Here is a 19,122-nt window from a genome sequence, read left to right on the forward strand (position 1 = left end):
CATTTCATAAGAATCTTAGAAGAAATAAATTACATGTCAAATGTAGGTACAACCCCTTGTATATAATTCATTTTATCTCTTTCTATCTGGATTCTATATTGTCATTCTTCATCATTTTTAGTTATTGAATAAGGCTTACTCATCATGAGTAGTTTTCTTTTTTACTTCATCTTAACTTCTGATGTTTATGATACCTCTTCAATATGTTTTGGATGTAATGCTTACTGTACCTTATAAGTGCATGTATATTTATTGTTCATATAATGATTATTTGTCCTTGTTTTCTGTGGATGTTAGCAGCATTTCTTAATTCAGTTCTGACTTAGATACAGCATTGAGTCTTCCTTTATAAATTCATTATAATTTATGTAAATTTTACTTTGCACTTGCTTGTTTAAATGAAGCTTCTTCTAGCTGCAAAACATTAGAAAATCACAAGATCCAGTTCATAAAAACTAGGATTGGGGGCTGGGGCTGTGGCTCAGTGGTAGAGCACCTGCCTCATACATGTGAGGCACTGGGTTCGATCCTTAGCACTGCATAAAAATAAATAAAGATATTTTTAAAAAACTAGGATTGGTTTCAATCTTGATTATTTAATTTGGAAAGTAACTTAATTTCTGCAATCTTTATATTTTTTTTTGCATTTTCACACTGCATAATTCTACTAACCTCACAGCATTTTTTGAGATTAAATTTTGACAATATATATTCAGTGGTGTTTATATTCTCACAGGAAATAAACCTTGCTAATTGATAATTTGAAATCATAATAATTTCTTTACTATTAATTGTAAGATACAGTCTACCACAGATATTTTATAACAGATGAAACTGTTTAAAAATAGATTAAATATGATAGGAATCCAAATGCCAATGATCTTCTACAGAATTGTGTCAGGAGAAAGAACAGCACTTGAATTCAGCTTATCACCCATTTTATACTGAATTTTCACATTTCACCCAAGACTGTCCATTTCATGACTATTAGATCCTTACACTAAAAATCTAACACTAGTATAGGGTAAGCAAAACTAAAAAGAGTAATTTTCCTATGTAAGCATCCATTCTTGAGAGAGCATGAGGATATGTGAGGGGGGCAACAGATTAGGGGTAACCCTTTCTGATCACAAGAAATTCACATTTTGATGGGAGAGAAAACCGCGTCAATGTATCTGTGCATAATTGTATCACACCAAGGTTTGAGTAATGTTTAAATAAGGACAAATTCACAGAAATTGTAACTACTAGAGAATAATGAATGCAGTCTGGAAGAAACACAACATGTTATAGATGGTTCCCCCTGCCTCCCATTTTTTTTCTGTCTTATTTTTCTTATTTTTGGTCTCAGTTTCACATATTAAAATGAGGAAGGTTCTAACACTGGCTCTGACTCTCATTTTTTTCTCTGTAAAATCATGTAGTTGGGAAAAAACAGCAATTCTCTTTGCTTTGTTAAAATTACAACTATCTGTGTCTCTATCACCTATTTTGTAAGAAATGTATAAAAACAAAATTGTCTCTTCACTGGTTGTTAGGAAGATTACAAGCTAACATTTAAATAGATGTGATTTACAGCTGGGTATAATAATCCATGCCTGTAATCCCAATGGCTCAGGAGGCTGAGGCAGGAGGATCACGAGTTCAAATCCAGCCTCAGCAACATAACAAGGACCTAAACAATTTACTGAGACCCTTTCTCAAAATAATTCATAAATAAATAAAACAGAAAATGGACTTGTGATGTGGTTCCATAGTTAAGTTCCCCTGGGTTCAATCCCTGGTACAAATAAAAAATAGATATTATACATATTTATAGGGCATAGTGCTTTCTTTCTAAACATGTATACATGATGTGATGATCAAATCAGCATGATTTGTATATCCCTTGCCTCAAAGATCTGTCTTTTTTTTTTTTTTTGGTACCAGGGATTGAACTCAGAAGCACTCAGCCACTGAGGCCCATCCCCAGCCATGTTTTATATTTTATTTAGAGACAGGGTCTCACTGAGTTGCTTAGCACCTCACTTTTGCTGAGGCTGGCTTTGAACTCACCATCCTCCCGCCTCAGTTTCCCAAGCTGCTGGGATTACAGGTGTGCACCCACCACTGTGCAAGGCTGTCATTTTTTTTTGTGGTAAAAACATTAAGAATCTGTTGTTTGGGCCATTTAAGGTATACAATGAATAATTATTAACTATGTTCATCTTACTCTGCAATGTAACACCAAGTAATGGTGGTTTAAAAACAGATTTTCTGATCAACTTCCATAGAGATTAATTATTTTTGATCCTTCCATGACATCATTTTTTTATTTTGTTATACCATAGAGATTAGAAGTTGTTATAGGTAAAGTATCCATTTCCCAGGAGCTTAATTTATAGTATAAATATTTTTTATTACATTCTGTCCACATCTAATACCTTCTGGAAAAAACGTCTATACCACAGGTTTGTTTACTAAATCTAGACTCTAGTTACTTGAAAATGAAAAGACATATATTTTCTGAGGAAAAAATAATTAATAAGTTTAATTCATCTGCCTTTGACTCAGAGAATGGTTATGAGAACACTTATCTCATTCCCTTACTTTTTAAATACATTTTTTAAGAGACAGGAGAGAAATTACATTTTTTGAAATATCAAACATTAATATATTTTAAAAATACAGATAAAAATGGTAAACTTTCTCTTTTTCTCTTTTTTCCCTCTTTGGCCACACAAGCATCTTTCATAAGATCTACAATGACCAAAGTTGAGCTCACTACTGCCACCACTACCTCAATTTTGAGGGTTGTGTGAATGTGTCTGCAGGTGGTCATGAATTTCCTCTACTCAGCAAAGGAGGATACTTTTGGAATTGATATGGATTTATCATAGACTTGTTTTCTATTACCATAGACTATAGAGAATAATATTTTCAAAGAGTATTTTTCTTTTTTTATTCTGTCAAATATCTTAATTTTCATAATGAATAAAACACAAAAAAAAAGCATGACTTCAGGAGAATAATGTATTTTTATTTCATTAAATTTGATTCAACATGCAGAGAAACCAGCAGTTTTTCTGGCCCAGATTGCCCTCACTCAATTTTGATTAAAATGGTTTAATGAAGTAAGTATCTATTCCTACAAGGTAAGAAGAAAGGCAGAGAATAAGATCATGCAATTCCTTGAGCCTCTTTATTAAGGGAAAGGTCTGGATGGGAGTTTCCACTTCCATGAAATACATAGTTTTACACCTTTACCCAAATAACTCTTTGAGGAACTTTAGAAAGTATTCAAATGACCTCTTTTTAAATGTGGTTAAAATATTTTTATATCATTGTTGTATCCAAATTATGTTGATGACACATGGTATTTTTATATGTATTCACAATTCTACACATGATTCTCACAACTAAAACCTCTAACTATATGCATTACTGGTGTCTGTTCTTTAAAACTGATCATATTAAAACAAAATTTGAAAGTACATTTCTACCATAGATATGATGAGTCATAGTTTAACAACTCCACATTTGACTATTGTCAAAATAGTCCGAAACAACAATGTACCATTCAACATACCTTTTTATAATTTTCTGATACAATCATTTCCAACAACATATTGCTAACAATATAAAATCTCTAATTAAAATTCATTTAGTTTTTACTGTTTGAAATGTTAAGACTTCCAATAAATGTTGCCTAATTGCTTTTACAATGTATATGTGTGTGTGTGTGTGTGTGTTCTTTCTGAGACATTATAGTACTTCATAATTATCATTACAATGAAATCATAATTTTTCTAATTTGATAAAATTGAGTGTACACATTGTTTTCTTTCCCATTCTGAATAATTATAATTTTAACAAGTCCTCATGAAACACATGTTTCAAAGAGAATACATTTTCCAACAATACACTTTGGATAACTTTATAATTAAAAAATATGTAACTGATTTTTAAAGAAAAATCAAGTGTGTGATAACTTTTACACTTATAGGTTATAACTTTTAAATATTTTTGTAAATAGAGGTAAATGTCCATGCACCATCAAAGCATATAATTGAGTCTATTTTAAAGCCTGCCTAAAAACGTAATTCAATGGATCATCATAACTGTACAGGGTATTTACAGACTGAGAATCATTTAAGATTATTGCTGATACTTAAATTAAGTTTCACTACTCAACTCTACTGAGATACAGATTTTAGATTATTCTCATAATTATTTAATATTTTGAAAATGTGACAGATATGTTTCTTTTACAATCCATAAATATGTGTGTTTAATTTTAACATATTTTCTTTGTGTTCTCCTCCCTAAATGAGCAAAAAACATACCAAACGTTCCTTAACATGATTTCTGATGATAATGGCCAAAGAAAACTGCACCACTGTGACAGAGTTCATTCTGCTGGGATTGTCAGATGTCCCTGAGCTGAGAGTCCTCCTCTTCCTGGTGTTCCTTCTCATCTATGGAGTCACGGTGTTGGCCAACCTCGGCATGGTGGCACTGATCCAGGTCAGCTCTCAGCTGCACACTCCCATGTACTTTTTCCTCAGCCACTTGTCCCTTGTGGACTTTTGCTACTCCTCAATCATAGTGCCCAAAATGCTGGCCAACATCTTTACCAAGGATAAAGCCATTTCTTTCCAGGGCTGCATGGCACAACTCTATTTATTTTGTACTTATGCAATTACAGAGGTCTTCCTGCTGGCACTGATGGCCTATGACCGCTTTGTGGCCATCTGCAACCCACTGCTGTACATGGTCATCATGTCCCAGAAGCTCTGTGCAGGGCTGGTCTCTGGCTGTTACCTCTATGCATCTATTTGTTCTCTGATTCATTTGTGCTTAACTCTGGAGATCCCATTCTACAGGTCAAATGTGATCAATCACTTCTTCTGTGACTTACCCCCACTCTTAAATCTTGCATGCTCCAATGTCACTGTGAATGAGATGTTGTTGTTCATTGTGGTCAATTTCAATGAAGTCTTCACCATCACCATCATCCTCATCTCCTACCTGTTCATTCTCATCACCATCCTGAAGATGCGCTCTGCAGAGGGGAGGCGCAAAGCTTTTTCCACCTGTGCCTCCCACCTCACAGCCATCTTTGTCTTCCATGGAACAATCCTGTTCATTTATTGCCAACCCAGTTCTGGCACTAGTCTGGATATTGACAAAGTGACCACAGTGTTCTACACTGTGGTGATCCCCATGCTGAACCCCTTGATCTACAGCCTGAGGAACAAGGATGTGAAAGAAGCTCTCAGAAATGTGGTGTACTCCAAAATATTATCAAAGACAATTTGATAAAACATAATTTGGTTAAAGAGTAAATTGGTGGGCAGAGTAGTTGGAATGCAGAAGATGAGGAGGAACTAGGCAGGTATCAGTGAGTCTTTTTGTTCTCTAATGTTTGTGTGTATTCAATTCATAAAGATAGGATTCAGCATGTGCAAAAGTTGAAGTCTGCTGATTTATTGTTCTTCAATTTGCAACATTGTAAAGTGATATGGGAAGTAGCACTGTTATGACATGAATGTTTAATTTGTTTTAATCTATCGTGTTTTAATGAAGAACTCACAAGAGTTATTTGTTTCAGTAAACTGCTGCAAACACCCTATTGTCTATTAGTTAATGCAAGCATAGAATCCTATATGTGTATATTTATGGGTAACTGTTTTATTTTTTCTCCTTTTCTTTATTGCTCTTGTAGTTGTTCCTTGTTTTTACAACTTCACACATCATTTTCTTTGAAAAAAATATTAATAATTATTTCACAAGAATCATAGAAGAAATAAATTACATGTCAGGTGCAAGCATTTATTATAACCTGGTATATATAATTCATTGTATCTCTTCCTCCCTGGATTCTGTATCTGTATCTCTGCATCATTATTAGTCAATAAATAACTATTATTATGAGTAGCTACATCTGTAACTTAGCCTTTTTATAACTTTGTTTTATCTTCTGATTGTCATGGTACCTTCTTCAATACACTGTAGAGGAAATACTTATTGTACCTTGTAAATGCATTTCTAACCTTTGTTTCTGTTCTTTGCATGTGATTTGTACTTCATGTTATGATCTTTTATCACTATTTTCTGTGTACTTAAGCAGCATTTCTCAATTCAGTCCTGACTTATATGCAGCCTTGAGTCTTCTTTTATAAACCCATTATAATTTAATTAAATTTCTATTTTGTACTCACTTGTTTAAATAGGAAGATTCTTCCAGCCATAAAACATTAGAAAATCACAAGACCCAGTTCATAAATACTAGGATTGCTTTTTCAATCTCAATTATTTAGTTTGGAACTTAGTTTCTTCAATCCTTTGTGTCTTGCATTTTTAACAATGGCTAATTCAAAGAGTTTTATTGAGATAAAATATTTAATTCTTTTAGGTGTAAGTGAACTGTTAATTTTATTTTTTTTTTATTTATATTTAGTGTTGAGAATTGAACCCACTGTCTCACACATACTAGGCAAGTGCTCTACCACTGAGCCATAACCCCAGCACCTATTAAGATTAAATTTTAATGACATGTATTCAGTAATGATAACATACTCACTGAAATTTGTTAATTACTAATTTGAAATTACAATGATTTCTTTAGTATTAATTGTAAGATATAGTCTAACATAGAGATTTTATAACACATGAAACTGTCTTAAAATAGATTAAATATAATAGGGATTCAAATATCAGAGTTATTATAAAATACTTTAAGGAGAAAGAGCACAACTTGAGGTTCATATCATCACCCACTTAATATTGAATTTTCATATCTCACCCAAGACTTTCTAGTTCACAACTCTTATATCCTTATACTGAAAACCTAACATCAATATAGGGTAAGCAAAACCAAAACGAGTAGAAGATAAGATTTGTGATCCAGAATGGCTTTGGCAGTTAATAACTGTACTTTAACTCTGGGGACATTCTTATTCCTAATAAGGCAGAGATCTGAGTGGGAGCAAATATTCCAGATGAAGGAAATAAAAACAAATGTTCTGTTTGATACTTTCCTATGTGAGTGTCCATTCTTGAGAGGGCATGGGAATATGTGAGGAGGGAAGCAGATTCAGAGGAAACACTTTCTGATCACCAGAAACCCACATTTAGGTTGGAGAAAAAAGCATGCCCATGTATATACAAATAACAACGTTTCACTGAAGTGGGAGCATCAATGAAATAAGAGCTAATTCATAGAAATTTTGACTATTATAGAAGAATAAACATGGTCTGGAAGAATCTGAAAATGTTGCATGGAAGTTTCCCCTTGTATGTCTTTCTTTCTTTCTTTCTTATTATGGTCTACATTCCACATACCTGGAGGAGACAGATCCTAACACTAGATCTCAGTCTCTTCTGTGCTCCACACAGTCACATATTTGGGAAAAAAAAAAAACAAAAAACAGGAAGAAGTTGCCTTTTCCATCAACTTTCTTTGCTTTATTCAAACTACAACTGATTATGCCTCCATCATCTCCTTAGTAAGAAATGCATAAAAACAGAATTGTATCTTCGTTTGGTGTTAAGATTACATGAGCTAACACTTAGATAGGATTAGAGCTAGGTGCAGTAGTCTACTCATTTAATTCCACCTTAGGTTCTGGAATCTAAGACAGGTGGATGGAGAGTTTAAAGCCAAAGCCAGACTCAGCAACTTAGGAAGGTCTTAAGCAATTTAGTGAGATCCTGTCTCAAAAAAAAAAAAAAAAAAAAAAACATCAACAACAACAACAACAACAAAAAACAGAAATTGGGCTGAGATTTAGTTACATAGTAAAGCACTCTTGGGCTCAATAATCAATCCCCCCTAAAAAAAAGGTTTAGATTGATTCTAACACAATGCCTGCTCCAATAGGTGAGTCCTATGATTAGAGCTATCTGGCCAGAAGACCCATCACCTTTACTGTATTTGAAGAAACTCCAGTGTGGCTCTACACAGTCTGCTCTCTTGGAAGCTAAGGGATTTTATAATCTTATGAAAAAAGGAAAGTTCATCAGAAATATTCATAATAATTCCAAATGGCAATACAAGCTGTGCCTTACATATTGGATACTAGGATACAGAATTCCAATCACCCATGAAGTCTGGAAAAAAGAAGGTTTAGTTTCAAATTATTGTTTCTCAATTTAGTATTTTTTTTCCTTTTAAATTGACACATTATAATTGTACATATTTATAGGGCATAGTGTGCTATTTCTATGCATATATACTTGATGTAATAATCAAATGAGTGCAATTGTATATCTGTCAGCTTAAACATTTGTCACTTTTTTGTGGTGAAAACATTGAAAATTGTTTCTTCTGGCCATTTAAAGTGTACAGTGTATTATTGTTAACTATGTCCATCCTATTCTGCAATAGAACTCCAAGTTATGGTGGTTTAAAAACAGATTTTCTGATCACAATCTACAGAGATTAATTATTTTTTAACATCTTATGACATTAATTTTTACTTCAGGTTTTTATTTATTTTCTTATGCCATAGAGATCGGTAATTGTTTTAGGTAATGGGTCCATTTCCCAGGAGCATAATTTATAGTATAAAATATTTTATTGCATTCTATCCACATCTAACACCTTCAGTTCCAGGAAAGAAACATCTATATTATAGGTTTGTTCACTAACACTAGACTCTAGGTACTTGAAAATAAAAAGACATATGTTTTCTGAGAAAACAATAATACTCAAGGATATGTGTAGCTCATATGTCTTTGATATAAAAAAGTTAATGAAAACACTTATCTCATGCCCTTACATTTTAGATGTTTTTTTTTCCTTTTATTTAAGAGTCAGGAGAGAAATTAGAACCATTTCTTCTGCAACATAAAACGTTAATGCATACAAAAATAAAAATTAAAAATGCTAGACTTTCTCTTTTTCTCTTTTTTCCCAACTTTTGCCTTAGCAGCATCCTGCATAAGATCTTTATGCCAAAGATGAGCTCATGATTGCCACTGCCATGCTGATTTTGAAGGTTTTATTTATTGTTCCTGCTATCTGGTCATGAACTTCTTCTGTGCAGGAGAAGATACTTCTGGATTTTCTAAGGATTTATCATAGATTAGTTTTCTATTACAAGAGAACATTGAGAATATAATTTTCAAAGAGGAATTTTAATTTAATTCAGGCCAATAGCTTCTTTTTTCTCTTTTTCTTTTTTGTTAATAGTTAAGACACAAGAAAACCATTACTTCAGGAGAATAATTTGTTTTCATTTCATCAAAATTGATTTCATACCCAGAGAAATCATCAAGCTACTTCTGGTCCAGACTGCCCTCGTTCAATTTTGATTAAAATGGTTTAATGAAGTAAGTATCTATTCCTATAAGGTAAGAAGGAAGGCAGAGAATAAGATCATTCAACTTTCAAAAACCTCTTCATTAAGGGAAAGATCTCGATAGGAGTTTTCACTTAAATATATAATTTTCTCTCTTTATTCAAATAAGGGACCTTAGAAAGTTTTCACTTTTTTAATGTGGTTAAAATATTTTTATATTAGGATCATATCAAAATTAAGCTGAAGACACCTGGTGTATCTATATTTATTCACAATTTTACACATATATTCTTATTTACAACTAAAACTGATCACCCTATGTATTACTGGTGTCTGTTCTTTAAAATTGATCAGTTTAAAACATAATTTGAAAGTACATTTCTGCCATAGGTATGATGAATCATAGTTTAACAACTTCATTTTTTTGGGGGGGAGAGGGCATACTAGGTATTGAATCTATGGACCCTTGACCACTGAGACATATCCCCAGCCCTATTTTGTATTTTATTTAGAGACAGGGTCTCACTGAGTTGCTTGACACCTTGCTTTTGCTGAAGCTGGCCTTGATCTTTAGATGATCCTGTCTCAGCCCCCCGAGCTGCTGGGATTATATGTGTGCACCACTGCATTCAGCAAACAGCTCCATTTTTGAAGATTTTTTTTTCCTTTATTTTATTTTTTATTGGTGCTGAGGATGGAACCGAGTGCCCCACACATTCTAGGTGAGTACTCTACCTCTAAGCCACAGCCCCAGCCTCAACTCCATTTTTGATTATTGTCAAAACAGTGACAAACAATAATGTAGCATTGATCATAACTTTTTATCATTTTTCAGCATAATCATTTCTGATAAAGTTTCACTTAAAATATCTAATTAAAAATCATTTATTTTTTATTGTTCAAAAAGTTAGTATTTTCAATAAATGTTGACAATTTGTTAAAAATAATTATACATTATACCAGCATTTCTTTTTTCTGAGACATTATAGGACTTCCTAATTATTATTACAATGAATTCACAATTTTACTAGTTTGATAAATTAAAAACTCTTGAGTATGTGTATTAAGTGTGTGTATTAAGTGTGTATATTAAGTCTCCTTTTACACTCTGAGTAATTCATGAATTACAAGTTTCAGAGAAAATGTTCACACACCACAATAGAATTTTATATAACTTGTATGGGCAAATTTATGTTACTGAAATATTTAACATGATTTAACATGAGTATAACAAGAATTTTTGTACTCATTTTAGAATTGTTCACCATAATCACTTAGTGAATCCATGTAGTGTTAAAGCAGATCTTTGAATCTATTTCAAAGTCTGCCAAACCACCAACTTCAGTGAATCATCTGAACTGCAATGGGTAATTATTGACTGAGAATCATACAAGATTGTTGCTGATACTTAAATTAATTTTTACTAGCCAGAGTGATACATATTCCAGGTTATTCTTAAAATTATTTAACATTTTGAAAAAGTGAAAGTTATGCTTGTCTTACAATCCATGATCATGTGTTTAATATTAATATGATATTCTCTTTTTGATCTCTTCCCCAAACTAGCTCAAAATTTTTCATGTTTTCCTTAGCTTGACTTTTGACAAATGGCTGAGTCAAACTGTACCACTGTGACAGAGTTCATTCTGCTGGGATTGTCAGATGTCCCTGAGCTGAGAGTCCTCCTTTTCCTGGTGTTCCTTCTCATCTATGGAGTCACGGTGTTGGCCAACCTCGGCATGGTGGCACTGATCCAAGTCAGCTCTCAGCTGCACACTCCCATGTACTTTTTCCTCAGCCACTTGTCCCTTGTGGACTTCTGCTACTCCTCAATCATAGTGCCCAAAATGCTGGCCAACATCTTTACCAAGGATAAAGCCATTTCTTTCCAGGGCTGCATGGCACAACTCTATTTATTTTGTACTTATGCAATTACAGAGGTCTTCCTGCTGGCACTGATGGCCTATGACCGCTTTGTGGCCATCTGCAACCCACTGCTGTACATGGTCATCATGTCCCAGAAGCTCTGTGCAGGGCTGGTCTCTGGCTGTTACCTCTATGCATCTATTTGTTCTCTGATTCATTTGTGCTTAACTCTGGAGATCCCATTCTACAGGTCAAATGTGATCAATCACTTCTTCTGTGACTTACCCCCACTCTTAAATCTTGCATGCTCCAATGTCACTGTGAATGAGATGTTGTTGTTCATTGTGGTCAATTTCAATGAAGTCTTCACCATCACCATCATCCTCATCTCCTACCTGTTCATTCTCATCACCATCCTGAAGATGCGCTCTGCAGAGGGGAGGCGCAAAGCTTTTTCCACCTGTGCCTCCCACCTCACAGCCATCTTTGTCTTCCATGGAACAATCCTGTTCATTTATTGCCAAACCAGTTCTGGCACTAGTCTGGATATTGACAAAGTGACCACAGTGTTCTACACTGTGGTGATCCCCATGCTGAACCCCTTGATCTACAGCCTGAGGAACAAGGATGTAAAAGAAGCTCTCAGAAAAGTTGTGGATTCCAAAATATTATCATGTATATTAACATAATTTGGGTTAAAGGATGAAAAATATGTACCATGATAATAATAATTTCACATGAATCTTAGGAGAAATGTTACATGTCATGTGCAAACACTTTTTATAACCACTTATTTATAATTCATTCCATCTCTGTCCCTATATGTCCTGTGTCTTTTCTTATTCATCACTGTTAATCAGTTAATAATCAATCTTACAAGTAGCTATATTTATGACAGATTTCTACTTTTGCCATGTCTGAACTTCTTACATTCATGTACATCTATAATGCACTGAGGATAAAATACTTTCACTTGTAAGTAGATTCCTATGTGCTGTGATCTATGCATGTATATTTGGTCTTTAAAAATAATCTTTGTAATTTTTTGTATATCTAAGCAACGTTTCTTGATTCTGCCTTTTCTCATGTGGAGCACTTCTTTTATCTATGAAATGTTAGAAAATCAGTAGACCAAGTTCTTAAAAACTAGGATGTTGGCAGCAGGTCCACCCTGGCCCCTGGAGCCCTACCTCCACTAGTTTGTTCTGCATGCCAGTGTGGCCAGCTCACAAGGCCATGGCGAACTTGCGGTTTTTCTGTTCCTGCTTGTCCGTCTGAGACATATGTATCCCACGGGAATGCCTTGACCTTTTCTGGTCTGATGGACTTATTGTTAAGGGAGGTTTCGGTACCTGACAATAATAGATGTTGAAACTAAATTTCTCCCCCCTCCCTCCTGCTTTTGGGTAGTTTTCCACTTCTGCTGCTTGGGGTATAAAAAAAGTGTGTTAGCAATAAAGGGTATTGACTCCTGGATGAAGAACCTTGGTGTCCTGTGTGTCTTTTAACCTCGCCGTCCCTCGCCGGACTCGGCTCCCTTGGCCGGACGCGGCACTAGGATTGATGTTTCAACCCTGATTTTTTAATTTGGAAAGTCTAACTTCACTTATTCAATCCTTGGTTCTCTACATTTCAACAACCACTCAATGTTCTAACATCAAGGGATTTTATTGAACTTAAAATTTGACAATATATATTCAGTGCTATTAACCTGGTCACAAGCAATAAACTTTGCTAATCAATAATTAGAAATAAAAATGTTGTTTTCACTATTAATTGTAAGATATATTCAACCACAGAGATTTTATGAGATGAAACTCCCTTAGAATAGATAAAATGTGATATGGATTGAAATATCAAGGTGCTTATATAAATTTCTGTCAGGAGAAAGAAGAATTTGAGTCCATATTAATTCCATATTATCACTCATTTTACACTGAATTTTCACATTTCACCCAAGACTTTCCAGTTCATGACTATTATACCGTAATACCAAGGGCAATATTGGTTAAGAAAAACCTAGAAGAATAGAAAATAAGCTTTGTGATTCAGAGTGGCTTTGGCAATTAATAACTGTCCTTTAACTCTGGGCAAATCCTTATTCTTAACAAGGCAAAGATCAGAGTGAGAGCAAATATTACAGATGAAGAGAATAAAGACAAGTGTTCTGCTTGATACTTTCCTATATAATGTCCATTCTTGATTGGGCATGGGATTATGTCAGGAGGGCAGTTGCAGGGGTAACCCTTTCTGGTCCTCAGAAATCCACATTTTGATTGGAGAGAAAATTATGCCAATGTATATATGGATAACTAAATCTCATCAAGGTCTGAGTCATGGTTAAGTATGGACTAATTCACAGAAATTGTGACAATATGTGAATAATGAATATAGTCTTGAGGAATAATAAAATGTTGCCTAATAAAACTTCTAGTTGTCCCACCTCTGTGATGTTTTGACATATAAATAAGATAAATGGTACCCTAAAGATAGATGAAATGTTGCATTAATGTGTGATCTGTCAAACAGAGCACACATTAATGGTAAATAGTTTCATGAATAGTTATTGATAATTACAGGAACTGAAATTTGTAAAGAAAATTCAGATGTACTAAGTTAACTAGAGCAGACATGGGGAGCTAGTATTAGGATCTTAAACATGCACTCAGATTCACAAACTGAAGAATAACTTCATCATTATTTAATGCATTCACTGATTTGATTTAGTTGAAACATAATTACTGTTAGAAAATCAGTAGACCAAGTGATATAATCACATTGTCCATTTTCTCTTCTCAGCCATGTTGAAAAAAAAAGTATATAAATATAAACAAAAAATTATATCCAATGATTTTTATGTATATCTATTAGTATTTTGTAAAGAGTGATTTTAGTAATATCATCATAGGCATATATGAAAATTAATGTATAAAAATAAAGGTAATAAAATCATAATCTAAAAAAATATAATTGAAGATGGATAAATGAATCAAGAATTTTGAATTTTGTAGATATGTGGGATTCAGGATGAATTTCTGAAAATAGTGTGCTAAATCAGAAGCAAAGAAGAAATCATTCTATCAATAATGAACAGCACCTATTTTTATAGGATATTGGGATATTGTAATAACATTAGACATCATGAAATACTTGTTCTAGCCAGATGTAGCTCTTCCGAGGGACAGTGATAAGTGAATTTCAAGCATTTGTAGTCTTATCCTCAATATACATGAAAAAACTATGCATATTATATCTCTGGCAAGAACATAACAAAGTAAGTAATCAAGAGACATAATAGTAGAATCTACCTGCTTCTCTTTGTGGTTAGAGTAATAAAAGGGCATTTCAACTTTGCAAAGAACAGGAGCATAGAAGAAATTTAAGAGACAATTTTAGAATATATTTTAAAAAAACTATAATTTTTGCTATACTTTGTCATTCTAAAAAAAGTTGTGGACTATGATAATAATTATGGAGCAGAGGGAGATGTCATTCAACTGAGTTAACTTTCATATAAAATTTTTCTAAAGCTGCTGTTGACTTCACTTACATTTTCCATGAAACAAGAATTACATCAGAAATGAGTATTTAATTTTAATTGCTGTTTTAAAGTCCCCAGAGAATAAGGCAACCGATTTTCTCTAGGACAAGATGCCAAAGGGAGATGGAGTAGAAATAAGGGTGCTGTGTCTCCCCAAATGAGCTCTCCGGAGGCCAGAGGGGCTGGTTTGCCGTCAGCAGGCATGTCTGCAGAACCGGGGAAGTGCAGGTAATGTTCTCCATGGAAGGTTTCTAGCAGATGACCCAGGTTTTGTCAGATGTTCATGGGGAAAATAATTTTGAGGAAATTTTGTGCCACTACACATATTATGCATGTGGATACTGAGGTAATAGGAAGTATGCTCTTTCTACAGAGCTTTGTTTAGAGGAACCTGCTTAGAAGAAGTATCCTGGGAGTGGGAGAACTTAGGGCCCTGCAAGTTTTCAGGAATATATATCTTCTTGTGTGTGGGATAATTTAAAGGAGTCTACATGGGAAATAGGTATTTAAATGAAATTTATTTGAAAGGACTAAATGAGTTTATAGAGAAATATGACAAAGAGAACTTGATCTAAATAAGATTGTAGAGCATGGACATAAAGTTGGTTCATGACAGACAAAACAATAATAATAAAAAATATGAGAATGATTTTAAATACCACATTACCCATATTTAAATAAAATGCAAACTATTTCATCTGTAAAATAATATTATTTTATGGAAGAGGAATTCTGATATAGAAATTGTGTATTAGTCTTAAGTAGCAATCAGAAGAAACACTAAAATCTATCCAAATCAAAAAAATAAAATAATAGTTTTTTTTACACAGGAGATTATGAATCCTCCCCCTTCAAGTAGGTCTGTAGATATTTTTGATTTTCACAACTGGGTGGTGTCAGTGAGACCCTTCTAGTGAATGGAGGCCAGAGATTCTGCTGTACCTGGTACAATTCAAAAGGTAGCTTTCCATAATACAGAATAATCCAGCACAGAAGATAAATCCTGTTGAGGTTTAGAAACACTGAGATGAAGCAATCAGAAATACCTTCAAACAGAATTGACTATTGGAGCTCAGATCTTTAGAGCTAGAGTATTTCGGACCTATTTCTTGATAGTAGAAACAAAGAAGTTCTTACTAGAAATGATAGTATGGGGTGTTTTGACATATAAATAAGATATATATTATGATAGTATAATAAACCCATACTATAAATGATAGTATGGGTTTATTATAAGGAAACATGATTGAGGGTTACTAAAAGAAAGGTCTCAGGTGAACTGGTTGAGTTAGTTGTCATAAAATTCTTAAGTTGTTCTAAATATAGAATTGGTAGATTTAGCAAACAAAAATACAGTGTGCCAAATTGAATTTGAACTTCAGATATACAAACATTTTCTTTAGTGTGCATATATACCATGCAATGTTTGGGATGTACAGAAAAAATTCATTATTTATCTTAGACTCAAATTTAACTAGGGTTCTCTAATTTATCTGACAACGGTGTCTGGGCATCAATGAGATAAATCCCTACAATCTCTCTGTATTAATAACCCCTTGTTCCTGAAAGTCTTCTCAATTCAATGACAACATCTTAAATATTCTTCAATTTTTTTTGGGGGGGTGGTCAGGTAATAGAGGTACAGAATGAGTGTTTTAGATGATTTAATGGGATGAAGATGAGAGGAGCCTAGAAAAAGGAAATGTCTGTGGGTGTTTATGGGTTTTCATCATGCTTACTTCTAAATGGGAACTTTTCTCTGACTTCCATTCTGTATGTTTCACCTTAGCACCAACATTCAGAACATCTCTGAGACTCTTACAACTTTCATTCCAGTTTTACATTCTAAAGATTCTCTAAAAGGTAATCAAAATAATTAAAGCAGGCACTGGGGTTGTGGCTCAGTGATATAGAGCGCTTTCCTTGCATGCAAAAGGCACTGGGTTCGATACTCAGCACCACATAAAATAAATGTGTTTATCTACAACTTAAAAAAAAAAACTATTTAAAAAATAATTAGAGCAGCTTGGAAGGCTGAGACAGGAGGACCAACAGTTCAAAGCCAGCCTCAGCAAAAGAAAGCCTCTAAGCAACTCAGTGAAACCTGGACTCTATTAAAATACAAAGTAGGGCTGAGGATGTGGCTCAGTGGTTGAGTGCCCCTGAGTTCAATCCCTGGTACCAAAAATAAAATTTAGAAAAGTATGAAAATGTGATATTCAAAAATTAAAATGTTAAATTTTCTATCTCCGATGCAAGTCAAAGCTGTAGTGGAGACATTATTACTATTTGACAGGGAATCAAGAAACTGGGTTTTGATGGTGATCTAACATTTGTGAGCTCTTGGTCAAGTCATAGTGGTATTTGTATGTTGTGAAGGTGGGGTTAGTGTTAGGAATAAAACCCATGGCTTTGGGCATTCAAGATTAGTGCTCTGCCACTGAGTTACATCCCCGGGCCCTTTATTTATTTATTTATTTATTATTGAGAAAGTGTCTATAAGTTACCAGAGCTAGGTTCAAAAGTCCATACTCCTGTATCAACTAATTTGGCGTCTTCAAGCTTCCCTTTGCTCATCTGGGGAACAGAGCAGTTTAATAAATAATCTTTGATTTTTTTAAAAAAGGAAATTACTAACTCCTATGTCTCACATATTTAGTTAAGGGAGAATAATGATTAAAATGTTAATAATTAAAGCATGAATATAAATGATAATTAGATGGACTATTCTTTTGGTGTATAATAAGCTAAGCAAAAATCATTATTAGATAAACTAGTTATAGAAGTTATTTTAAATACTTGCACTTTTCATTAGTAATCATAGGACCAACATAACAAATTATTCCATTTTGATATACATTGTTCTTGCAGAATAAATGAAGCTCAGCGATTTGAATATTATAAATGAGGAATTAATCACATTTCTGTCCAAACTGCTTGAGTTAATAATGATTATCTTTGCATATTTTCAAATTCATTGTTAGTTATATATTATATGAGAATAATTAGTAGTACAGTTTTTAAGAAAATAAAATTTACTCAAATCCCATTTCTGAAACTGCAGTTCTTTTTGTCTTGATACTGGATACTTTTAGGGGTCATAAAAGATTTATTTTGTTTCACCTTATATGCTGCTGAGGGGATGGGTAAGCATGAGTTTGGTGTCAATCACTTTCCTTATTTTATTTCCAAGATGATTTTCAGATCTCAACAAAAGGAAACATGTTTCTGAAAGAGAGAAATCTAACCTCTGAGGCCACCTTCACCCTCTTGGGCTTCTCAGATTACCCGGAACTGCAGGTGCCCCTGTTCTTGGTATTTCTGGCGATCTACACCTTCAGTGTGGTAGGGAACCTTGGGATGATTGTGATCATCAGAATTAACTCCAAATTGCACACTCCCATGTATTTTTTCCTCAGCCACCTCTCATTTGCGGATTTCTGCTATTCTTCCATCATTGCTCCCAAGATGCTGGTGAATCTAATTGTACAAGACCGAACTATTTCGTTTTCAGGCTGCATGGCACAGTTCTTTTTCTTTTGCACCTTTGTTGTTACTGAATTAATTCTATTTGCTGTGATGGCCTATGACCGCTTTGTGGCCGTTTGTAACCCCCTGCTGTATACCGTGGTCATGTCCCAGAGACTCTGTGCCATGCTGGTGTTTGGATCCTATGCATGGGGAGTAGCATGTTCCTTGACCCTTACATGTTCTGCTTTAAAATTATATTTTCAGGGTTTCAACACAATCAATCACTTCTTCTGTGAGTTATCCTCCCTGATATCCCTCTCCTGCTCTGATTCTTACCTCAGTCAGTTGCTTCTTTTCACTGTTGCCACTTTTAATGAAATAAGCACACTGTTCATCATTCTTACCTCGTATCTGTTCATTATTGCCACTACCCTGAAGATGCGATCAGCCAGTGGACATCGCAAAATCTTCTCCACCTGTGCCTCTCACCTGACCGCCATCTCCATCTTCCATGGCACCATCCTGTTCCTCTACTGTGTGCCCAACTCCAAGAACTCCAGGCACACAGTCAAAGTGGCCTCTGTGTTTTACACAGTGGTGATCCCCATGTTGAACCCCCTCATCTACAGTCTGAGAAATAAGGATGTCAAGGACACAGTCAATAAACTAATGCACACAAAACTTCTTTCATATTGAATCTATGCATTAATATGCTTTTATATGGTTACTGCAAAATTTTTGAATGAATTCTGTGTCAAGGTTTTTTTTTTTTCTTAAAATCACTTTAGATTTCAAAAGGAAAAAAAAAAACATTTACAATGGAAAACATTTTAATATGAACTTCAGATGAGAGAGAATATTATTGGATCTGTTTGTGTAAGCCAGACAGAACTAATTTATCTTGACTTCTATCTTTGTCTACAAAATTATATGGTGTAATTTAGTTCACAAGTTGAT

General features: G+C 34.1%; 3 protein-coding genes across 3 annotated transcripts; all 3 read left to right on the forward strand.

Moving 5' to 3' along the window:
- The first annotated feature begins 4,350 nt into the window (after positions 1-4,350).
- LOC107159207 (olfactory receptor 5L1-like) lies at positions 4,351-5,301 on the forward strand. Its single transcript, XM_015505799.1, has one exon. The coding sequence runs from the start codon at positions 4,351-4,353 to the stop codon at positions 5,299-5,301; it is 951 nt and encodes a 316-aa protein (XP_015361285.1).
- Positions 5,302-10,894: 5,593 nt separating this feature from the next.
- On the forward strand, positions 10,895-11,842 carry LOC107159217 (olfactory receptor 5L1-like). Its single transcript, XM_015505810.1, has one exon. The coding sequence runs from the start codon at positions 10,895-10,897 to the stop codon at positions 11,840-11,842; it is 948 nt and encodes a 315-aa protein (XP_015361296.1).
- Positions 11,843-17,916: 6,074 nt separating this feature from the next.
- On the forward strand, positions 17,917-18,861 carry LOC107135201 (olfactory receptor 5D16). Its single transcript, XM_015477119.1, has one exon. The coding sequence runs from the start codon at positions 17,917-17,919 to the stop codon at positions 18,859-18,861; it is 945 nt and encodes a 314-aa protein (XP_015332605.1).
- The last annotated feature ends 261 nt before the right edge of the window (positions 18,862-19,122 follow it).

Source organism: Marmota marmota, unplaced genomic scaffold (genome assembly GCF_001458135.2).
Source record: "Marmota marmota marmota unplaced genomic scaffold, marMar, whole genome shotgun sequence".
In the NCBI taxonomy this organism is placed as follows: Eukaryota; Metazoa; Chordata; class Mammalia; order Rodentia; family Sciuridae; genus Marmota; species Marmota marmota.